The sequence below is a fragment of the Benincasa hispida genome, chromosome 8 (genome assembly GCF_009727055.1).
Source record: "Benincasa hispida cultivar B227 chromosome 8, ASM972705v1, whole genome shotgun sequence".
In the NCBI taxonomy this organism is placed as follows: domain Eukaryota; kingdom Viridiplantae; phylum Streptophyta; class Magnoliopsida; order Cucurbitales; family Cucurbitaceae; genus Benincasa; species Benincasa hispida.
Genome location: NC_052356.1, coordinates 18,720,644 through 18,745,655, shown reverse-complemented (window position 1 = coordinate 18,745,655; position 25,012 = coordinate 18,720,644). Strand labels below are relative to the sequence as shown.

Genomic DNA, 25,012 nt, shown 5'->3' with positions numbered 1-25,012 from the left:
TAGACATTACATTAAACATTAATTAAAAGTAATATTGATAATTAAATTTTTAATTTAATTGTGAAAAATAATTTAATTAATATAAACTAAGAGTAATTGTTTTAAACGACAAAAACTAGAAGTATTTTCAAATATAACAAAATGTCACTGTCTATCAGTTGTGATAGATAGTGACATTTTGCTATATTGGTAAATAAATTAGTTCATTTTTCTATATTTCAAAACAACCTTAATTTTTAGACATTAATTATTTTGCATATTCACATCCCTACATTAATTATCTCAAACATTTAAATCTTAATATTCATACTTACTTCATTTTATCACTCTTTTTCTATTATTATTCTCAATTTTATTTTAGGTTAATGTAATGTGATGATGTGTAACTATTTATTACTCTTTTTAAAAAAATCATAGTTCTTAGAAAAAGAAAAAGATACAAAAATCTGAACCATGTTTAAGACATGTTTTTTTAGCACCAATGTTTAAGACACATAGATCAAGTAATTTGAATATTTTAATTTCCACATGTTATTCAACTCAATCTATATGATCTTATGATGTGGGCTGATAAACTACCTAGGACCAAACAAAGGCACTCTTCAAACCCACTTTATTTGATCATTATCATTCTTAGGCACACCCACAAAGTGAGAGGAAAGAATCTCAATTGGTTCATTTCTCATGTTGAATACACATCTAGCATCATTCTTTTATCTCCATGGTCCATTATTTCTTATAGAACAACTGTCGTATCTTACTACATTTGATTATCACAATAACTTGTAAAACTTTAAATTTTAGATAAGTGACCACTATTGTTTGAACTCATTCTCTTTACATCTTTTATTATTTATATGGCTTTTATTGATCATGAGGTCAATTCATAGTGATGGTAAGACAATAGTTTTATTAAAGAGGGATTTGCAAAAATAGAAAAATAAGGAAAATTATTTACATAAATTATTAAAATTTTAATTGTAAACCCTCAACCCTATTTTTCCTATTTAAGCATGTTAATTAGTATGTTAATTAAGATTAAGAATAAGTTAATATTATGTTGTAGGGAAGAAGCTTGAGAAAGATAGAAGAAGAACAAAAATATTCTAAGAGTGGAATATTTAGGCTCTCGGATGCTAAAGTATAAATATGTACAGTTAAAGGAAGAAAATTTGGCTAAGTATGGAAGCCTTGCATTGAAGGTCTTGTTGAGGTATGCGGCAACCTAAGCATCTTGAGGTTAGTTGAGCGCATGTTGGTCGCGAGGAAAGGAGTAGACGGCTAAGTGTTGGTCGAAGGGAGTGCCAAGCATTGGGCATGAGCTATGCGATCGCCAAGCCTTATGTTGAGGTTAGCGAGTTTAGACACGCACGACATGGGCAAGGCTACCTTAGGCGCTGTGGCAGCAGCAAGCGCATGCGATGGTGTGCATTGACTAGCCGAAGGGTTGCGTGCGAGGAATTTATGTGATGACCAAGGGACAAGGCGATGGGCACAAGAGGCGCCAAGGTATGTGCTGATCAGTTAGTTGTGAGCGCCGAATGTGCCATGCGATGGATTGAAGAATAATGCATTGGATTAGATGGAGTTCTCAGCTTAATCGCTGACTTAAGTGGGCCAGCTGTCAGAATTAAACCCACTTAGTGGGTAAGATGGCAGCCTAAGGATTAAATAGGGGGGCATACAGTTCACAGTATAAAAAGAAGACATCAGTTCAAAGGGTCGGTTTGAGCAGTCTACTTGAAAAAAAAGGTGATTTCAAAGCCATTTGAACGATTGATGAGTGTAGTTGATGGCTCTGGGCTGCTAAGAGGAAATTCTTAGAGATTCGAGTTGAAATCTGAAGGATTCTTCAAGAAGGTCAGGTTTTCGAAAGAATCTGAGCCAGGAGTAGAGATCGGAGAATTCTGACCAGATCATGAGGATTTTAAAGCTCAAATTTTAAGGTAAGAAAGTTAAGACATTTTCAAACAAGTTTTTAGAAGAAAATTTTCCAAAAAAATGTCTGAAAAATAAGTTATTCGAGCTAAAAAATAAATATGGAATTTTGGTTTGAATAAGCAAGCAACTGCAACCGTTGAGCAAGCAAGCAGCTCAATCAGTAAGTTGCAGGCGCGCACAAGGGAAGGTTGACGCGAGACATTGCACCAATATGCACGCAAGGCGTGGGCGCAAGGGTTGTCTTGTGGGCGATAAGGCGTGCGCTGGTGTTAAGGTGATGCGATAGTGGCGAGCGGCTGAATGGGCGCATGGGCATGCATTGACGCATAGTGAGAACTCGTTGGCTGCATAGCTAAGCAACATCACCCAAGAATTTTCTAAGTGTTGAACGCATAAAGAAGGTATGTATTGAGCTGAAGGATGATGTTCTAAGTTGAATGTTAAGCTTGTTTATGTGAGCTAGTCTCACGAGCGGACTAATAGCATTGACCATATATGTTTATCATTTCCACAAAGTTAACGTCAATAGGGAAGGCTTATCAACCGTAGGAAGGACGTCAAAGGCTGTAAATGACAAAACTATATGTTTTCCAATATTTAGTGATCATGTTTTACTTAAGAGTTTAGACTCATGCTAGCTTTATTTATGAAGATGTTTTCCAAACAAACTAGTTTTTAAAGAGTCTGTTAACACATGACTTAGTTTAAAGAAGTTATGAAAGGATGTTTAAGTATTTATGTACTCAATGTTACAAGCATGCGTTAGAAATTCATATTTATATGATAAGGATGTTTAAACATATGTTTCATGTTACTATGCTTTTATACATGTTTTAATGAGTAAGTTTTTATGATGATTATGGTGAACCCGAACTGAAGGACAGTGAGATTGAGAAGGTATCGGGGTCATAGTACCGGTATAATGGTACTTAGTTATTACCACGTGCACGTAGGTAGAGTTGATGTTGGTTATGTTGAGACTACTCCATACCAACTTAGGATAAAGGTTGAAAGATTGAACAAAAGGCTTCTCTCTCAACAAGGTTTTAAGAAGTTATGATGATTTAATGTTTCTAGAGATTCTATGTTTAAAAGGTTTAAGTATGAGTTTGCTTGGCAATTTTTCAGTATTAAACATGATGATTAAGTTTTATTAGTCACTCACTGGACTAGTAGCTCATTCTTTTCAAATGTTTTCCTTTTCTCCAGGTAGTGGTCATCTCCCCAGAAGTTAGCTGCCCTACTGCTCTGTCATTCAAGGACTCAAGATTAACTCAAAGTTTAAAGTGTCATTCAAGGTGTCTATCATGTCTATGTTTGTACATATGTATATTGTTCATATTAGGGAGTACTAATGAATGTTGGGACCTACTGAACTCTGTAACTGTTATTATGACGTATTTATATTGTGTGTTGGACCCTAGTGAAATGAGGTTGTTTTTAAGTTTTTTTTTTTTTTTTTTGTTGAATGTTATTTATGGGATACAGGGTTTCTTAAGTAGGTTAAGGAGACTAGTTAGGTAGTGGGTGCCACAAAAGGGTTGGTAACTACTATCGTCACACTCTCTTCCGGATTAAGATGGTAATCTGGGAAGGGGTGTGACATTAATCTTCTTTGATAGAAGCTGATAGAAGATTATCAGTACCTATCAATGATAAAAACTGATAGAAGTCTCTATCTATGAAAATTTCCCTTTATTAAATGATGTGAGATAAAAGAGAAATATTACTAAGCAAAAATTACTCTATCTTTAAGCTAAATGGTCTCAACCCTAATAGTAGAGGTATGTCCTTCATTGATTATTTATATGGCCTTTATTGTAAGATATTAAATTTTAGATAAGTGGTCTCCATTGTTTAAAGTCATTCTCTCTACATCTTTTATTATTTATATAATCTTTATTGATCACAAGGTCAATTCATAGTGGTGGTAGTACTATAATTTTATTAAATGATGCGAGATCAGTATCACTAAACAAATACATAAATTCATCTTTGAGCTAAATGACTAGGCTGAGGTATGCCCTTCATTGATTATCTAATTCAAATGTATTGATATCGGTTCTTTGTCTTACGTGATGAGTGTGTTGCATTGATAGTGGTGGTGGTCTAATTGTAAACTATTGTATTTAGTGTAAGGGTGGAACCGGTTCGGTTCGGTTTGACCACAAATCAAATCCAACCGAATTTTCTAATATGTGAAACTGAACCGAACCAATTTATTAGTCCAAACCGAATCAAACCGAACCGCATATATGCGGTTCCTTTCGATTTCAAATTCGGTTTTGACATTTTGAAAAAATCTATGTTATATATTTTTTAATTAAAAACGGTTCAATTCGATTCGGTTTTAAATTCGGTTTTACTCTTTTTTTAAAATATATAAATATATAAATAAATTAATATATATATATATAAGTTAAAAATGGTTCGGTTCGGTTTCAAATTTGAACCAAATTAATTCGGTTTCAAAATTTCTTCAAACCGGACCGAATCGCATTTTTCGGTTTGGTTTTTAAAAATTGTTCGGTTTTTGCGATTTGAATGTCCACCCCTAGTTGAGTGTACTAGAATTACTCATATCCTCAAATTAAATATATAGAACGATAAAATATCATTTTGATTCTCATGCCTTAAAGTTTATTCAATTTGAGTCCCTATATTTTCAATTGTCCAATTCTAGTCTATATATTTGTAATAAATTTTAAATTTAGTCTTCAATGTTAGTTTATTGTTGATTTTTAAAATTTTTTGTTATCTATCAATTTTGAAAATATATTCACATATTTTATTTATTTGTCTGAAAAATATATTATTACGTACTTTTAAGTAATGTGATCAAAATCAATCTAATTATGTGACCATTACAACTCATCTACCAATGAATTTTTGTTAATCTTAATTCTCATGCCATAAATGGTTATATTTATAATCTCTCATCTCACTCACAGATAAAACTGTCTAGCATAATATGTGAAAGAGATTGGGAGTAAGAATGGGCATAGACTAGCTTCATGATCCTTAAATAATCGGATAAAGCTGGAAATTCTGTCTCTCACGCATCCCTTTCCTCTTTTGCATCTTCTTCAATAATCACTGTTCTTGTCACCCTTTTTTCTTTTAATTTTCCATTTCCTTTTCTCTTTGAACAACACCAATCGAAACTGACACGCCGAAAAAGAGTTTCACTGTGTGTCTGTATTTGTTTTGTGAGAGACGAACCTGTTATTATCATCTTTGATGGAGAGAGAGAACCAACAAATCAACAAACAGACAAAAACCCATAACCCCACGTTTGCCCCCTCTCCCTCTGTCTCTTGATTCCAAGGTGCTTTTCTAATCTCATGGTTAAAAGGGAATATTTTGAGAGAGTTGAGCTCTTAATTTGCTGGGTGTTATGATGATAATTTCATTTTCTTGACTGTGGTATGTCTTCTAAATTTTGATTTCGTGTTCTACTTGTGTACATTCTGAAATCTGTATGGGAACTGTAACTGTATATGATTAGGACTTGAGATGAAAGAGGAAGGGAGGGAAAATGGTTGTTACTTATAAATGCCTCCAACCCTCCTTAATCTTTCATCTTGCTGGGACCGCCATGTCTTCTTGCACTGTTTGTTAATACATATCTTTTGGTTTTTCGTCAGTCGAATGCCATTTCTCCATCTGGGTTTCACAGGATGTCAGCGGTTGAAGCTCCTCGTGGTGATCCGGACCCTGCGAATCCGAGCTCTGTGCTATTTCGCGATGCTCGTTCAGCAGCTGGGAGCTGCAGCGACATGTCGGTACTCGATGATTCCGACGACCAGTCGTGGCACTCGGTTTTCGACTCTACAGCTTGGGGGTCTCACGGCGAGGGCCAGTTTTCCGGCGAGATAGAGGGCGTTCCGGATGCTGAAATGGGTCATTTCATCTCGGAATGCTCGTCGGAGGTGGATTTGGAGAGCGGGGATTTGGAGGTGAAGGTACATTTGGGTAAGATCGAAAGGGATTGCAGAATTTGTCATTTGGAGCTGGAAAGCGGCGGAGGAAGAGATAATTTTGATACTCCAATTCAGCTTGGTTGTTGCTGTCGAGGTGATTTGGGTACTGCCCACAAGCAATGTGCTGAGACTTGGTTCAAAATCAAGGGAAACACGTAAGTAATCATTTCTAATGATCTCCCATTTTTCCCTATCAGATTTCGTCCCCTTCAGAAACCCAATTCTTGAATTTTCTCTCCAATTTACTTTTGAATGTTTTGATCATCAATGGTTTTGTTAAAGTTTTACCTGGACTTGGATTAGCTTGTAGAGATAAATCGAAAATCTAAAACTCTTTGGTAACCTTTCGTTTTGTTGTTTTTTATTTTTGAAAATTAAGTTTATTTCCTCACATTTTTGCATCTCTTCTGAACTATAGAGTTGAATTTTAGTCGAAATCTAAAAACAAAAATAAGTTTTTAAAAACTACTTTTTTTAGTTTTAAAAAATTGACTTGATTTTTAAAAATTATGGGTAAAAAAGTAGATAAGAAAGCAAGAAATTTAGATGTGGAAGGAATGTTCATAGGCTTAATTTTAAAAAACTAACGACCAAAAACCAGAAGACATTATTTCCTTTGCTTCTTCTTTTAGCAACAATTCTCTTGAGTCTTCTGCCATGAATTGCCCCCAAACTGTTCCACCTCTATGTTGTATTATGTAAATTCATTATGACTACAAACTTTAAGTGATTAGATCTTCTGCAGTCAGTATTTGGTTTTCTTCATAGTCCTTGAAGTAATCAACTCAATTTTGGTGGATTCTTTTTTGTCCTAACTTCTAAGTTGTTCAAATTTAGCATTTATCAGTATAGTATCATGTACATAAGATAAAGAATGATGGGATATCTCCATTTTCTTCTTTGCATTTAAATATATGATGGTGTCACACTTAAGTTCCTTTAAATTTCCCATGTGGGAAAGTTGAACTTACAAGCTTGTCTGCAGCTAATCTGTTCCATCATTTTTGTGATAACATAGATCAGATTTGTGCTTTTGTTTTTCAGACACTTAGAAATTGGGCAGAGGAATTAGAATTCTGGTTAGAAACCTTTCATCAACTAGATTTTGTTCGTAAAGCTTTACTATTGAGAATGAACATATTGTCATTAAGTTAAGAGTAAGGCGTATTCAAAGTATTTATATCTACAGTTTTGGCAATAGGTGCATGATCTGGTAATACACTAATTTGGCCTATGAGCACGACTGTTCTCGAACTTAGAAATATCATCAGTATATCTTGAAGGTGTTGGAGATCGTTTAACTCTCTAGACAGGAACTTTCAAGTTTCAATCAACCAAATTTAGATCGTTTTTGCTGGTTGGGGTATATATCAAATCCTTATTAGATGATCCTCCCATTCAACGGCATATATGGATGAAAATTCGAACCTCTAACCAATTGAATTATGCTCAGGTTGAGGATATGTCGACGCCTTATTGTTATGAGTTATGACTATTAACTTGATGAGCAATATGATCTTTTCCTTGCAGAATTTGCGAGATATGTGGGGCAACTGCACAAAATGTTGCAAGTCAACAAATAAATGAACCAAGCAATGCAGTTGCGGCTGCAGTACCATCCTCAGCTCTGACAGCACCCCTAACTCTCGTCGAGACTCGAACGATCTTCCATGGTCGACGCATTATGAACTTTCTGCTTGCTTGCATGCTCCTTGCATTTGCAATGTCTTGGCTTTTTCACTTCAAGTTAATGTCATAGACTTAGGAAAATCAGCTACATCTACTGGAGGAAGAAAATTAATTAAGAATGGAAAATTTGGGCATTGCAAGTTCTTGAAGCAATTTGGGTTCTTCACAGGCCTTTGTATATATATTTATACTTCAGTTTGTTTAGTTAATTTTGATGAGGGTGGTTTATTTAGGCATTTCTCAGTTGTAATGTGGTGAATGCAGAGGGATCAGTAAATTGAAGTACATCTCTCTTAAACTGTGCTTCTCAAAATATGTTTTTCCTGACAACAGCAGCTCCACAAGAAAAAGGAAAAAAAGGACTGATTTGAGGACATTTAAAATAAAATATCAAGAGTTGTCATACAATCACACCCTGTTCTGGAAATAACTTCAGAGATTTTTCTATTTTTTAATATCTAAATATTATGTTATTTTGTTAAATTTTGAGTATGATTGTGAAATAAACAAATAAAGTTTACCATTACCCCAGAAGGATGATAGTTTTCCCCCTTTCTTTGACTAATAAAGGATCGGACTTTGCAAACTTATAACTAATTACATCGATGTCTTTTAATATAATTGAAGATAGGGAGATTTGAACTATAGATTTTGTGATTTCTAATATACTTTAATGTCATTTAAACTATGCTCGGTTTGATAACTAATTACATCTTTAGCAGTTATGTTTTATTTTGTATTATTTTTTTTTCTATGTGATAGTATAAACCACTTGGAATGAGTTTCAAGAATTGGAGTCTCCCACGAAAACTATATAAATGTTCTTTTTTTTTTCTCGTCTTTTAACTATTTTGCTAACCACTCCTTGACTTGTAACACCAAACAATTTTCGGTGATAAACTTATTATAAAATTTTACATCAGCCTACACATAATTCAATTAATTAAGATACTCTCAATCGAACGTAGACGTTTCAATTCTCCCTCATGTTAAACTCAAAAGTCTTAAAAAGAAAGTTTCTTTTTTGGTGGGGTAAAAAGATTAGAGATCTCTCACCAAGGCATTTAATCTAATTTGACCAAACATGTTTCTTTACTATTCTCATGGATCTTAAAATATCTGCATTCTTATAATAAGATGTAAAATCAACGATATCTAATATTTAACGTGAAATCCCCTAGGGCATCCCATCAGTTGAGATAACAGTAAAAGTAATCAAAATTCAATGGAATGAATATGTTCCAAAAGCCAGTAACTAACACATCTCAATAACCTGTAAACTACAATAAGTATTAAACAAAAAGAAAAAAAAGTAAATTACAAGCCAAATAAAAAGAAAGGTCCCATTCTATTTGATATTAATGTCTCCCACAGGTTTGGTGAGTTTGATATCAAGCACAGCTTTGTCAAATGTGTTCCTGACATGCTGGCACACCACCATCAAGTTCTGACAAGCATCTTTCAAAACCTCTCTTGCAGGATCACCTGCAATGTTCAATCAAAAACCCCTTTCATTAGTATCTCTAATGCTAATGCTACTAATGCATAGTCACTTCAAACAAATAGCCTTCTGTTTGCTATATTGCCCCTACCATATTTCCATGTGCTTTGCTTTTCCCTAGTAATCAATAATAGCTTTGCCGACTTTCAACTGCAGATCGTTGGGTTCCGCAACTCCAACTTAGGGGAAAGAGTAAAGACCATTCATTTGGGACACTATTTCTGTAGGCCTCAACCTCAAACATCTTGGTTGGTTGGGCTTCACTTCACAAAAGGGTATGGGACATATGTTCAAGTTTCAATTATAAATTTATGTCCCTACTTGAATCAGATCTATTCTATAAGTTGTTCGACTATGTCTCTGAATTCTAAAGTAAATGGGTAGCTGTGCAACTATGTCTTTGAAATCTAAAGTAACCTGAGCTGTACCTAATGGGTATTTTCATTTTTAAAAAGTTTCAAATAGGAACTTCAAAGTGTAATTAGTGTGACATGCCCTATAGAACAAACATTGATTGATTCACCAGAAAAAAGTGGATAATGGTATATAATAAACCGGCTTATGCAACATATTATCTTTCAAAAGCAACTTATCAAATCTCTTTTATGTGCTATGACCTTTTATTTTCTACAGTTATCCACTTCCTACTATTTTCCTATCACGTTGTGTCAAATCAACTAATGTTTCTCTAACACACTTCTCACATCAATGTTGAGTTATTAGTGTTTTTTTTCTAAAACATAAATGGTTTAGCCGAAACAAACATGCAAATCATCAATCCTCTTCAAAAATAAGAGGAAGAACAAAAGGTGGAAAGATATCTTTCCAAACCCAGGACGTAGAATAGCTTTTCAAACTTTAGACACAGGATTGAATCTTGTCAAAGTTATGAAACTGCACGACCAATTGTTGAAGTACTACAATACACATTTTTTATATACTTATAAAAGTAATGAGGTTCTACTTCTAGCAAAGCAACAAGGATCTAACATATGTTCTTAAAAAAGAAGCGATTTTATCAAAAGATTTCTCTTTGAAGTATCACACTTCGCATAGATTCATAAGCTATATATCTCATGAATGCATAAATTGGATGCGTGTAAAGAAGAAAAACCAGAAAAGAACAAATCTAATCATTAGAAACAATGTCCTAAACAGGAAGCGATTGATTACACATCAGAGAGTCAAACTACCTCAAAATATTACCTGTTGTCTGGACTCTAATATTAACTCGATTATCTGAAGGATGGGGGATGCTGTACCCACAGAATGTCACTCTTGGACTGCAAGATGATGTTACAAGTCATTTAAAAGTATGTCGGATATGATTTACTAAAGAACAACAACAATCTAAACCAGCTTTTTTAAGGACAAGGGAAAAAAAACAACCAAACTATCAATTCCTCTTGCTTGAATAGGTGAAAAAAGATGACAACATATTAACACATGCAGTGGTTGTACATTATTTATCAATTTATGCATCACGGGTTATCCAAGGACCTTGTTAATGATATGTTCACAAGAACCAATAATTTATTTAATTCTTTATGTCATGAATTAATAGAAGTCAATTATGAAATGGTTAGATAAGATAAATGGTCCAAGAACTGCAAATTCTTTGGCATGTGCACACCTTGTTAACATTTCAAAATATTCAATCAAGAATAACTGAATAAGAGCTCCTACTCTTGATTCAAAGTGTATCTGAGAGCATTTGCAAGTGTATGATCTTCATCAGCCATTGAAAATGTTGATTTGGTCTCATCTGTGAAGGATCCATGTTCCATTGCTATAAAAAAAAAAAAAAAAAAAAAAAAGAAAAACCAAACAGAATCAGCATCTTGATTAGAAATGAAGGCAAATAAATTGGGAAGATCAAGGAAAATGTACCAAAAAAATCAGCCAAAAATAAAATTCTACAAAACCAACGGAGCCATCGAAATCTCTTTTCCACCAACTCTTAAGAATTGAAATATCAATACTTTGGGAGTTAACAGAAGTGCATACACATAAAATTAGCTAGACTAGTTTCATGAATATTCAATTATCCCCAGAAACCTCTAATCTATAATACATACATATAAGTAGCTCGAAGAGGAAACTTTTGATAAGTTATTTCTTCAAGACTATATTACTATCCGTACCAGCTTTACTTGTCCGGATGTTACTCCTAAAAGAGGCATGGGCTAGTAGGAGAAGCCATTGAAGTAATAGGCCCTAAGTATGAAGATGTTTAGTGTCCTATTGAGCAATAAATATAGGATTACTCCTTGCATTGCATTCTTTCCTATCAATTGCACTTTTGGGGAGAATTGACTACGACTCTCTTACACTATAAGTATTTAAATTTAGAGCTAGACTACGACGTCCTGTTCTACGGGGCACCTCAAGAAATAATTGTAGTAAGAAGAGAAGAAAACCATGATGCAAGGCATCACTTTTACATGAAGGGTAACTATTAGGTTTTTAATCTAAAAGGTTCTAAGAAACAAATTGACATGATTTGCTCCAATCTTACAACTTAGGAGATCTTAAGTTAACTCCTACAGACTACAGTATCATCACCTCTTTCACACTAACATTTAGATATTGTAAATCGAAACTAGTACATGAGCTCACGCATTAGTGGAGTGCATTTAGTTCAGTTTTTAGGTTTTGGGCATGCAGCATTGGGACTCTTTCATATATTCCAGTTCTCTCTTATAGGAAATTTCAGATCAATTCACTATTCTTTAGTTTCCAAGCGACATGACTTCCAGTAAACCACCAAAAATTAAATCAACTAACCAAAATAACTTCACCATACCTTAATGTACCCATAAACACAGAGAACATTATGTCCACAAAATAACCTAGAATGGTTTGAAATACCCATCTTTTGACACAAATTCAATTAGATTCTTCATAACTAAAACCACAAAAACCAGTCAATTCAACAAGTACGAACCCAGCTAATTCTTACACACGCACGAGGAATAAGCAACAAACATTCGCATCGCTCACTTGTTGGTGGGTAAACTGACCATATACATACATCCATACATATATACATATCGATATATATGTATAGAGAGAGAGAGAGAGAGAGAGAGGCCGTGAGAACTGATTACCGAGAGAGAGAAGGAGGGCGAGAAGAGATCGAGTTGCTGCCGTCGGTGGCCGGCCGACAAGCGAGTTGTAGGAGGATGGAGAGAGCAGAGACGGCGGGAGAGATCAGAAAAACAAAGGTGAATGGGTTTAGTACCATTCAGTTGAAGGGGTGTAAAAAATCGAACCGATAATAAAATCCGAACCGAACCGGTTCGGCTCTTTGGTTCGACCAACCCATGCTATTAATTAGGGTTCCATTCAACAAGACTCTTCTCGGTTCCTTCACTTTCACATAAATAGCATCTCCGTCCCCTTAGTCGCGGCATTCATAAGTTGATATAATGGGTTTTTTAAAAAATGGAAATACTATAATATTTTTATGATAATCTATGTCCATTGATGTTTATGCTTAGAATTTGTAGCATTTGATACTAATGATAATAATTATTTGTCATTAGTGTTTGATGTCAAAATACACATGGATTCCATAAAAGTGTGATCATTAGAAAATAATTTTTCTTCCTAAAGCTCGTTGTAAATGGATGGAGTTGAGGCTCCAAAATTTTAAATCAATATGTTAGAGATGATATTTTTCTACATTTCGGATATCCTCCTACAATAGCAATATTGAGAGAAATATTTTAAAAGTATTATGCACTCATCTGATATCTTCTCGTGGCTGAATGAAATAAGGAGTCATTGATTAAGAAAATATGAATCTTAGCCAACTAAGGCAACAACTTCTTTGAAGTGAATGTTGTAAATTTTAATAATTGTTGATAAAAAATCATGAATTTTAACCAACAGAAACAACACCATTCCCTGAAGTGAATGTTAACAATCGTGGTCGAGTTCGTGGTCGCAGTAGAGATTTGACTGTGCAGAAGAAGAAATAATTATTATTTTTATGGTGGTCGTTATAATAATTCAAATTTCAAAAGAAGCATACAAAATAATGATCACAAAGGAAAAGTTCTATAAGATAAAAGTTCAAAAAGTATTGAAATAAATGCTTTCAATGCAGAATGATTGGTCATTGGTCACCTACCTTTCGTGTGTCAAAACACTTATTTTACCCATCCAATATAACAGATTTGAATAGGGCACATTTTTTCAAATCTCCTGAAGAGAAAATTGGCACAATCAATGACATAACAAACGTTTCTTTTGATTTTGAGAATATTTAGTATTAATGATGTTTTTTTTATTATTATTTTCATTTTTTTTTGGTTAATATTAAATTTTGTATATTCCAAATGTTGTTTTCCTTAATGTAATTATTTTCTTTTAATGAGGAAACCTAGATTATTTTCATATGTTGGGTGACTAAAAAATGAGTAAAGGAATATCTATGTCTGGCAAACAGTGCAACTACACATACAATACTTAGCAAGTAGCATATATTTTTCCAAACTGACAATGCTGGAAGCAAAAGTCAATACGATATCAGGTTCTGCAAACCTGATTGAAGGCTTTGGGAAAACAAATATTATTTTGCCTAGAGGAACAAAGTTTAAAATTGACAATTGATTGTTCTCTAGTTAATCAAAGAGAAATCTACTTAGTTTTAAAGATATACGTTACAATAGTTATCATATTGAGACTAATAGAAATAATAATATGGAGTATCTTTATATCATATCTATTGTCTCATATGAAAAACGTATATTGGAAAAATCGTATGCTTTTTCTTTTGGATTATATTATATTCATATACAAGTAATTGAAACATATGCATCAACGAACCTGAAGTTTATGAATCCAAACATATTTACAATTTGGCATGATAGATTAGGTCATCCAAGGTCTATAATGATGAGAAAAATTATTGAGAATTCAAATGGACACCCATTGAAGAGCCATAAGATTATTTAATCTAATGGACTATCATGTGACGGCTTGCTCTTAAGGAAAATTGATAATTAAACCATCACAGTTAAAGTAAGAATTGAATCCCCTACATTTTTAGAACGAATTCATGGTGATATATGTGGATCTATTAACCCACCAAGTGAACCATTTAGATATTTTATGGTATTAATAGACACATCCAGTAGATGGTCACATGTGTGCTTATTATCAACTCGAAATCTTGCATTTGCAAGATTACTTGCTCAAATAATTAAGTTAAAAGCATAATTTCCTGATTATACAATTAAGACCATTCGTCTTGATAGTGCTGGTAAATTTACATCCCAAGTTTTTTTTTTATAATTATTGTATGTCAATTGGGATAAATGTTGAATATTCTATAGCTCGTATTCATGCACAAAATGGTTTAGCAGAATCATTCATAAAACGTTGCAGTTAATTGCTAGACCATTGCTTATAAGAGCCAAGCTTCCTACATCTGTATGGGGACGTGCTATTTTGCATATGGTATCACTTGTACGCATTAGGCCAGTAGCTTATCATAAGTACTCGCCATTATAATTAGTCTATGGCCATGAGCTAGATATTTCTCATCTAAGATTTTTTTTTTATGTGCAGTATATGTTACAATTGCTCCATCACAACGTACTAAGATGGTCTTCAAAGGAGGTTAAGAATATATGTTGGATATGATTTTCCATTAATTATTAAATGTCTTGAACCCCTGACGGATGATGTATTTACTACACGATTTGTTGATTGTCATTTTAATGAGATCAATTCTTCAACATTAAGGGGAAGAATTAAAAAGTTGGAAAAAGAAATTACATAGAATGCATTATTATTGTCCTATTTAGATTTCCATATAGATCAATGTGAACCTAAAGTTCAAAAATAAATTTATTTGCAAATATAGCAAATCAGTTACCTTATGTATTTATAAATGCTAAGAAAGTGATTAAATCACATATACCAGTTGCAAATGCTCCATTAAATGTAGTAAGTTGTCACTAATGAGTCTAGGACAGGCCAAAAGTGTGATAGACCATTCGGTTCCAAAGATAAAAATCCTCGAAAAGGAAATAGTCAATAAATGACTTGGTTTAGAATATGGATGTTCTAGAATAAACCCAAGATATGAGTACTCATAAGGATATTGAAGTAAATAAGGATAATAACGAGATCTCAAAAAATTATGGAACCATATAAGTTGACAACATTTTTGCATAATATGTTATTCACAATATTATTTATGAAAGTGAATATGAAAAATATCGAAATAGAAAGGATCGACTTATATGGAAAGAAACAATCCAATATAAATAAATTCATTTTTCAAATCGTGAGGACTAGTAGTCCAGACATCAGAGAATGTCAAACATGTGGGATACAAGTGGAATATTTGTAAAACAAATAGAGTAAAGTCACAAGATATAAAGCGAGATAGATCCCACAATAATTCTCGTAATAGACTGGTATTAATTATAAGAAAACATATTCTCTAATGGTCGATATACAATACCATGGGATATTTAATTTATCTGATTGTGTATGAAAAGTTTAATATACATATTATGGATGTAGTCATACCACATTTATATAAATCTCATAATAATGATATTTATTTATGAAAATTTCTGAAAAATATTATAATTCAAATATTTATTTATAAAAATTCCTGAAGGATTATATATCATAGAGATTCTTATAAAATATTCCTAATAAATGTGATATAATCCTTATTCAATATTTGTTGATATGATGGTACAAAAATAACCCTATTTGTCTATATCCTTTTATAAAGAAATCACAATATGAGTTTTACTATATGTTGATGATTTGAGCAGAAACTCTTGAAGAGATTTAAAAGACAATCGAATTTTTTAAGAAATAAATTGAGATGATAAATTTTGCCTTAGCTTGCAAATAAAGTATAGGGCTAATGGAATTACATCAATTTATACATTAAAGTTCTTTTGTGGATTATGTACATCATTGAATATTCTTATGGTGGTTCATTCACTCGATGTGAAAAGGATATATCATTTGATCTCAGAAAGATGATGAAGAATGTTAGGTCCTGAAGAACCATAAACTTTGAGAAATAAGTGCACTTATATAGCTTGACTAGTTTATACACTACACTTTGTAGTATTTTTCAGTAATTTTGTTACATATATATGATATTCCTCCAAAAGGAGGATATTGGAGTAGAGTTAAGCATTTGGTATGTTTTATTTGAGAATTAGTTTCCATTAATTTATTTTATTATAATAAATCTAATTATGATCTAGTTGGTTTTGAAGATGCAAATTAGTTATCTATCCCATACAAACTAGATCTTAAACAGGTCACTTAGTACACATGGGGAAGAATTTTTATATCATGACGATCAATGAAACAGACCATAACAGCTACATCCTCAAATAATGTCAAAATTCTTGCAATGCACGAGGCTAGTCGAGAATGTGTATGGCTAAGATCAATGATTCAGCACATTCATGGAACATGTGGTTTGCCTTCTAGTAAAAATCTTCCAACGATATTATACGAAGACAACACATACAACAAGCATATCCCAAATCAAAAGAGGATATATTAAAGAATATAGAACAAAACATATTTCACCAAAATTTTTCTACACTCATGATCTTGAAGAAAATGGTGACATCACTATACAACAAATTTGTTTGAAAGATAACCTAGTAGACTTATGTACAAAATCATTATCAACCGCAACCTTTGAGAAATTAGTGCACAATATTCGAATGTGGCGACTCAAAGATCTTAAGTGATATTTCCATGAGGGGAAGTAAATATACTGTATTCTTTTTAAGAGTATTAGTTTATATGAAATACTATGATTTTTTTCCCAATGGATTTTTTTTTCTAGTAAAGTTTTAATGAGACATATTTCATATATATAATGGGCATCCAAGGGGAAGTATTATAAATATTATGATAGTAAATGCTCATTAGATGCTCATGCTTAGTGTCCATTGACCATGTGTCATGCCATCATTTTCCGAAGTGTTGTCTATGTGTCTCAACATTACACATTATTAGTATCCATGTTATCCACCTCCTACTTGCCAAATTGATAAACAAAAAATTGGCAATGATAAGAGCTGGAGCATCTAATGTTTACTTCCAAACTAAGATTCCTACCCATGATGAAGAATTATAACTTTTCATGCATCTAAAAACATCTTTTCATCCAAGAGTCATAATGAATCTGGAAACTTAGATTTATTTACGTTATTAATGTCCTATGTATCTATTTAATTTATGTATTTTCATTTATTAAAGGTTAATGTATTTACTTGATAGATGAAAGGTTGCATCCTTTCATAGTGTCTTTTCATTCAGTATAAGTAATGTTGTACTTTTCATAATCATGATATAGAAGAAGATTTTGAAATGTAGAATCTTAGGTTTTAAAACCTTGAAAGCTTTTAAGCTTTGTTTCTTGTGTGTTATTGTGATAAAATGCAAGAATATTTGGAGCATTCAAGTGAGAGTTGATATGTCTTGCTTGTGGAGTGCTTTGAAGATCAAGGGTTGATGGGAGTTTCTATCTTTGTCCAATCATTGGTTCATTGGATCATCTAAGTAATCTGTCATCTAGCCTATCTTAGGGGTTGAGATCAAATTGGTTATGGGGTCTGTTGAGGTTGAATTCTTTGGGAATTGTTTTTCAACATGGTTCTTAAATCCGACGTCTAAGGGATTCTTAAATCCACCTTATACTTGTCAAATTGATAAGCAAATAATTGACAATGATAGGAGCTGAAACATTTAATGTTTACTTTCAAACTAAGGTTCTTACCCATGGTGAAGAATTACAACTTTTTATGCATCTAAAGACATCTTTTCATCCAAGAGTCATAATAAATGTGAAAATTCATATTCATTTACGTTTTTAATGTCCTATGTATCTATTTAATTTATTTAATTTTCATCTATCAAGTAAAATCATGAACCTTTAATAAATGCAAATACATAAATTAAATAGATACATAGGACATTAATAACGTAAATGAATATGAATTTTCAGATTCATTATGACTATTGGATGAAAAGATGCCATGAAAAGTTGTAATTCTTCACCATGGGTAGGAACCTTAGTTTGGAAATAAACATTAAATGCTCCAACTCCTATCATTGCCAATTATTTGCTTATCATAAATTACCTATAAATAGTGATATTTGGTGGATTTTGGAAGACACACACGTTGGGTAAATTTCATGATAATTGGATAAAGTTGAGAATTTAGAGAAACGTCTTATGGTATATTTTGTTAATTTAATTTAATTTAATTAATTAATTTATATATTATGTTTTATTTATTTTAATATCTATTTTTTATTATATATTATTTTCTTCATATCCGTAATCTTGTTGTGCGTCGTTGGACTCCTCAACTTCACAACAAGCCCAACATATATTGGGAATTTCATTTTATAAATCATTCTATACCATTTAATAATAATAATAATAATATTTCCCTAAATTTCATTGGAATTTGTGGGTTACGTTTTTTTTTAAAATTTTTTTAATTTTTAAAAAATAGTAATTGACCTGACTTAATTCCATTCTCTAGGTTTAAGGTTTAGGCTTCTTTTACGGGAAATCATCCGAAATAACCTTAAGATGCTTCCATCGGTCAGAACTAGTGTCGGTTAGAAAGTTTGTTTAAATAGTTTTCCAAGTCTATTTAGATCGATGAAAAATTAACATTTTTAATTGTTTTGGACTTATCGGTAAATCCCAGTCAAGATTAACAACAAAGTTCTATATATATTCAAGCTCTTGTTTAATTTTCTTCTAGTAAAATTTGATATTTTTCAAAATTTAAAAATTCACAGTGCAATCACATAATATATTTAAAGATAAATCGAATTTGGAGAAAATTTGAAAAAAAAAAACATAAGATTATTTAGAAAGACTGAAAAATGAGTAGAATATAAGTGCACGAGATTTCATGGAGAAAGTGCAAAATAAAATTTATTCTTTTAACCAAATCTCTGTGGTCGATCTTAGTTGATATGGATTGAGAAAAATTATTTTAACCAATTTTCTAAAATAGTGCTATATTTGAAAGATGAAAATATTTTAGGTTTATTTCGGACAATTACCCTTTCTTAGCCACAGAATGTTGATTGGTTCAATTCGATCATGCCGGCTCGGGTGAACCGATACCCTGCTGGTTCAGGTGACCAAACCGGTCAAAATTCCGGTTCTTCAGTTTAGAAACATTGAAAATTGTACGGGTCGAGAACCCTACAAATAAAGTATACCTTTAAACCTAAAATCAAAAGGTAACAATTTCGTAAAATCCTTGGCATTGCATCGTCCCGGAGATTTAGCAGCGGGGTTTTGCCTCCTCCATCTACTACTAATCAGATTCATCGAACCCATCAAAACCCAGACCTTCGATCTTTAAAATTTGCATTGACATTTCATTTGAAGTGAGTTTGTACAAATTGTCTTTCTCGGTTTGTTCTAAATAATTGTTCCTTTTTGGTGGGTAATCGAGTTTTGGGATTGTGATTTCGTTTGATTCAGAGTCTCAATGGCTTCTCCAAACAATATGCCATCGGCTGTGGACAAGGAACAGGTTAGTTTCTATTTATTTATTCAGTTTTTTCCACCGGCCATGATTTGGGATTTTAGTACTTGGATTGAGTACATTGAGAGCATGTCAGATCATGAGTCGAATCTGTGTGTTTTATTTTGGTGGGGTTTCTCCAAATTGGACAAATGTAATTGTTAGGGCATGGTTATAGGAAAATTTTTCATTAATTGAATGAAAGCCACTCATTAAGCAGCTAGTTTTCAACCTTTAATTTTATCTTTCATGCTTTAATATGTTTTGTTACTGAACTCTGTCCATTTGGAGTGATGAATATGTTCAATTTATTAGCCTTTGATGATTCTTTATCATGTTGATATAACTTAAATGTAGACCATAAATTTATAGTTACCAGCACAAACTTATTTCGATGTTTTTGCATTTGAGCAGATATTTGGTATGGCAGAAAAGGAGATGGAATATAGAGTTGAATTGTTCAACAAGTAGGTTTTACTACATTTTCTTTTTATTTCACTTTTCTAATAAAAGCATTTGTAAGATGAGATATACATAGAAGCTTTTTCATTGAAAGAAGATTCTGTATGTGTTGTTTAATCGAGATACCTGAGCTTCATGTTTCTACCTTCTTCACAGACTCTGACCTCATGCCTGTCTTTTTGTCTTTCAGGCTTACACATTCATGTTTTAACAAATGTGTTGATAAGAGGTAGGAGAGTTGCCTTAGATATCCATCTTTGGATGTTGCATGCTGTCTAATCATAAAATTCAATTTCTTATGGCTGTAGTTTTGGCATTATAAGATTGATTCTATCTCATTCACTTTTAGATTTATGCATTGTCTTTTGTCATTTGACAACTACCATCTATTTTAGGTACAAGGAATCTGAGCTGAATATGGGTGAAAATAGTTGTATTGACCGCTGCGTTTCCAAGTATTGGCATGTAAGCTGATTTCTGTATTCTATGCTCTGTTTTTTAGTTTATGAGATATGTGATGATCAAATAGTACACATCACTTTATTCCCTTTCATGATTGAAAGTATAGAGACAAATTCATTTAGCTCTTCTTAATCACTCTGTCCTTATTCAAATATCATAATATCATGTTTAAATAAAATCTTTGTAGTGTTTGGAACGAAATTTAAATGAATCCATGTGTTTTTGTTGTCTATTTACAATCTACAAATCAATACTTGTTATGAATATGGTAAAATCAATCATTTTCGACTTTGAGGCATGGATGCACATATGATAAACGAAACCAGGTGTCTTTATGATAAAACAGAAGCCATTGGTAAATTCCTCTTATTGTGACCCTGGATTTTCTTTTTGAGTTCAACAAACATGTAGGTTGGAGGATTCAAACCTCTAACCTCTTAGTCAAGAGTTATGTCTAAACCAATCGAGTTATGTTCAGGTTCATATGAGCCTGGATTTTCTCCAAAGAGTTGAAACACTTTCACTTGCATTCCAAATTAAAGAAATTTCATACACTCTGATGAAACTATAGGATTGATCAGTTGGCTTGCATATTATTTTGAATTGACGTTCCGCGATGTGAGAGTACTAATAGGAGATAAATTTGGAATATTAATAGGATATTAGCAAGGGTCTAATGGTAATTAACCAAGGATGACTTGTGTATAAATAGAGGGAGTTAGGGATCTTAGTGTGGAGGGAATTATCTTGGGGATATACCAGTGTTAGACATTGGGAGAGAGAGAACTCTCTAGAAAGGCTATCAAGTATTGATGTTGTACTTTTTCTTCTGGTATTGAAATATAGTTCTATTTTGTGTTTCGTCTTATTGGGATTCAAAGACATGATTAAGGTGCATCATAGTCTATTGGGCACAGTTTCTCCTATAACTTAAGAATACTTCCCTCGACATAATTTTAAATTTGTTCCTTCCTGGTTTGAAAGAAAATCACTTCTTCAATCAGCTTGTTTATGATAAAGCAATGTATTTGCTTGAACTTGCATCATCCATTGTTGTTGATTGCTTGCATTCATCCTTTAGTTATTTAGTTATGGTATTGATTCTTAGTTTACTGTGCTTCAGGTAACGAATTTAATTGGCCAGCTACTCGGGTCTGGTAGACCTCCAATGTGAATTGATTCCTGATCTGAATGATTGTTGGTGAGTTGGGAATGAAGAGCTTTGATTTATGCATTTTTGGTCTGATTAATTCTCCATCTCATGAAATAACTTAGTCTTTGCTGTTCGAGAAAGCATTGATAATGGCACAATCTTGTCAATTTTATAGTTTTCATTTCACCATTAACTATGATTTTAAATTTTCTAGAAAATATTAGATTGGGTCTCTATACCCTTTTCTTTCGTTGCTCAAGATCATACTGGCTAGCTATACTTTGCCACACAAGTATCTTTCTTGCCAATTCTTCAATTTTAGTGTTTGAAGAGGAAGGTTAAATAAAGTCTTAATAGTACTTTGCCTCTTAAATAGTGTTTGGACTTCCATTTATATAAATTTATTTTGCCGGTCCTTTCTTTTAAAAATATGGGAAAAATGAATTTTTAGTTCTTGTGTAAATGGTGGGTGTGTTTGGTTTCTAAGATCTCGAAATATTCGTTTTTAGTCCTGATTTTTTAAAAGGTTTAAAATGTTCTTGAGTGATATTTTATCATTATCTAAATTAAATAATAATTAAAATATTTATCTTTATTGTGTTATGATATATCACAATACGATACAATTCATATTAGATTTTTGTATGGTTGGCAAAAAATGTGTGCTCAAATGAGATTTGACCAACTTTTTTAAAGCAATTTTTCCAACCTTTCGCTAGCGTCGACATTTTTTTCCTGCTTATTCTTTTTCCCTCCTGCGTGTGGTCATGCATTTTTATTTTTTTCGTTTTGCTTGTATTCTCGTTCTTGCTTATTTTCTTGCTCCTGTGGGTGTTGTACATGTTGCCTCTCTGTCACGTTTGTTGTTGACGAGTTGCATATTTGTGCATTGAGAGAAGTAACAATATTCTTGTTGGAGGAAGAAAAGGGAAAGGGAGGATAAGGGGGAGAGGGAACGAGAAACTGGTAGGAAAAAAAAAATACTTTTTAAAAATGTTCGTAAAGAGATATAAAACCTTATGTCGTAAAAGTTCAATTTTATTTGTGCCCAATTTTCTAGGTTAGTCAAGTTATTCGATTTATGCATTGTCGATCATATTAGCCATTTGTTATGATTGAATTCAAGGCTATTGATGACAAATTATATTTTGTATATTTACTAAAAATACTTGGGTTTGGATGTCACAAATGAAATTGCACGACCAAAACCCTGAAAAGGGTGACATCTTATTTTAAATTTCCTTTGATAAAATATGGTGAGGTTTATTTTCATAAGCAGGTCTAAGATAAAAGTTAAATCTTTAAGTTTAGTCTTTAAATAAAAAATATCAATAAAATTTTCAAACATTCAATTTTATTTTTCCAATTGAATTAGTCTGCGTTTGTGTGGGGTTTAAAGTTTTATTAAGGCAGAGTGCTTATTGCAGTTTTTTTAACCTAGAGAAATATGATATTCAAATATATATATTTTTTCAAAATTTCAACACTTATCGACACTTAAGTTTATGATTTTATGCATATAACTATTGTTTAAAAAAAAATATTTTTGTTTCATATAACAAAATTACAATATATAGTGAAACGTATGGGTGAAATACGAAAAAAAAAAAGAAGAAAAAAAAGAGAAAAAATTAAGGAGTTTTAGGTTTTTTTTTTTTTATTGGTTGGTTTAGAATGTTGGTATTTGTCGAAAATTCAAAATTGAGAATGTATGTTTTAATAAAAATTCCATTCCTCTTCAAAAATGTTTATGCATCATACTGGTTTATGCCAATTTTCCATTTTAAGATGCCATTTTGTTTGGAAAAATCATTTTCATTTAAATACACTTTATAAAAAGGGTTGTTTGATTACATTTTCTGAAAAATGAGGGTCACCGAAATTGAACGAATGTGGTATTGACTCAAGTAGTTGACAGAGTGGATCGAACTGAGATATAACCATCACTATATATCAAGATAGAAACTGATAAAAGAAGTGTAATTTGACAAATTTTCCTATTTATAAATAATAACAAAATATCAATAGAATAACATCATCTGTGTTTATCTACAATGAAATGATAAATATTTGTTATTAGTCCAATTCATATTGTAATTTTACACCTATTCGAGACTAAAATTTAGAAGGGAGAACTAATTTGTTTACATATTTCACAAAGACAGTTTACACAGACTCACTGCTTACAAATTAACATGTTCAAATTCAGTTTTAGCCGGAAATCTCGACGGACTTCACAACCGTTTTCTTTCCTTCCGCCTTCGGCACCGTCACAGTCAGAACTCCGTTCTCCATTGATGCCCTAATTTCCTCCATTTTCGCATCCTCCGGCATCCTGAATCTCCTCTGAAACTTTCCACTGCTTCGCTCTATCCGATGCCATGTCTCGTTCTTATCCTCCTTCTCTACACTCCGTTCGCCGCTAATTTGAATCACTTTTCCATCTTCAATCTCCACTTTCACTTCCTCTTTCTTCAATCCAGGCAGATCTGCTTTCAGAACATGAGCCTCCGGCGTCTCCTTCCAATCAACACGAGCGTTCACCATAGCTGAAGTTTCTCGAGCGATTTCGGGAAAGTGAGATGAAATTGAAGAAGGAAAATGAAAATCGAATGGATCTGAGAGGTCGAAAGTGGCAAATGGATCGAAGACGCTGCTCCGTCGCCCACCGAAGAAGCTTGGAATCATCGACATCTTCTTAGGTTTAGTTTGAAGAAATTGAAATACGACTTGGAGTTGGATCAGAGATTTGAAATCGGGACTGGATGGAATTCAACGATTATCAGAGTAGAAATGTTGGTTTTGAGTTTCTGATTGGTGAAGAAAGTGAAAGAGGTGAGAATTTATAGCGACTGGCAGAAGATTCTGGTTTTCTCTGGAAGGTTTTTTTTCACTCTTCTTTGGAATATCCTCGCCTTCGTCATTGTAGAACCTTCGAGGCTTTAAGCCAATTGTGCTTACAATGGGCTTCTATTATGGGCCTAACAAACATTGCTAAATGGGAGTAGTTTTATCTATTTATTCAAATTTAATTATTTTTTCTTATGTGCGCACCATAATGAAACGTGGACGTGATATAGGAATTCTCTAATATTACAATAGTATCATATTCTTTACATTTACCCTATCAATTTACCTTTATAAATATTATTGATCTCACATTAATATTAGTGGATCTCGTTCTATTTTTAAAAATATATTGACATGACACACACTAAATGAAAGGTAGTACAAAAAATTCTCCATA

The 25,012-nt window shown here is 32.6% G+C and overlaps 4 protein-coding genes across 5 annotated transcripts; 2 read left to right on the top strand and 2 right to left on the bottom strand.

Annotated features, from left to right (window-relative positions):
* The first annotated feature begins 4,961 nt into the window (after positions 1-4,961).
* On the top strand, positions 4,962-8,055 carry LOC120083374. Of its 2 annotated transcripts, none has more exons than XM_039039108.1 (3): positions 4,962-5,269; positions 5,589-6,079; positions 7,455-8,055. In XM_039039108.1, exons 2-3 carry the CDS (start codon positions 5,622-5,624, stop codon positions 7,681-7,683), a joined length of 687 nt encoding a protein of 228 aa, XP_038895036.1. In that variant the 5' UTR covers positions 4,962-5,269; positions 5,589-5,621; the 3' UTR covers positions 7,684-8,055. The 2 variants fall into 2 exon arrangements, with proteins under 2 accessions (XP_038895036.1, XP_038895035.1); XM_039039107.1 differs by having other exon boundaries at positions 4,962-5,367; positions 7,455-8,054.
* A 698-nt stretch (positions 8,056-8,753) lies between these two features.
* LOC120082731 (DNA-directed RNA polymerases I and III subunit RPAC2) lies at positions 8,754-12,377 on the bottom strand. Its single transcript, XM_039038008.1, has 4 exons — positions 12,225-12,377; positions 10,801-10,903; positions 10,321-10,397; positions 8,754-9,098 (listed from the first exon to the last, which is right to left on the bottom strand). The coding sequence occupies exons 2-4, from the start codon at positions 10,899-10,901 to the stop codon at positions 8,962-8,964; spliced, it is 315 nt and encodes a 104-aa protein (XP_038893936.1). The 5' UTR covers positions 10,902-10,903; positions 12,225-12,377; the 3' UTR covers positions 8,754-8,961.
* Positions 12,378-19,380: 7,003 nt separating this feature from the next.
* LOC120083328 (mitochondrial import inner membrane translocase subunit TIM10) lies at positions 19,381-22,018 on the top strand. The gene is made up of 6 exons (XM_039039036.1): positions 19,381-19,548; positions 19,646-19,697; positions 20,103-20,155; positions 20,341-20,379; positions 20,546-20,615; positions 21,736-22,018. The coding sequence occupies exons 2-6, from the start codon at positions 19,653-19,655 to the stop codon at positions 21,784-21,786; spliced, it is 258 nt and encodes an 85-aa protein (XP_038894964.1). The 5' UTR covers positions 19,381-19,548; positions 19,646-19,652; the 3' UTR covers positions 21,787-22,018.
* A 1,768-nt stretch (positions 22,019-23,786) lies between these two features.
* Positions 23,787-24,662, bottom strand: LOC120083327 (18.5 kDa class I heat shock protein-like). Its single transcript, XM_039039035.1, has one exon. The coding sequence runs from the start codon at positions 24,457-24,459 to the stop codon at positions 23,977-23,979; it is 483 nt and encodes a 160-aa protein (XP_038894963.1). The 5' UTR covers positions 24,460-24,662; the 3' UTR covers positions 23,787-23,976.
* Positions 24,663-25,012: the final 350 nt, after the last annotated feature.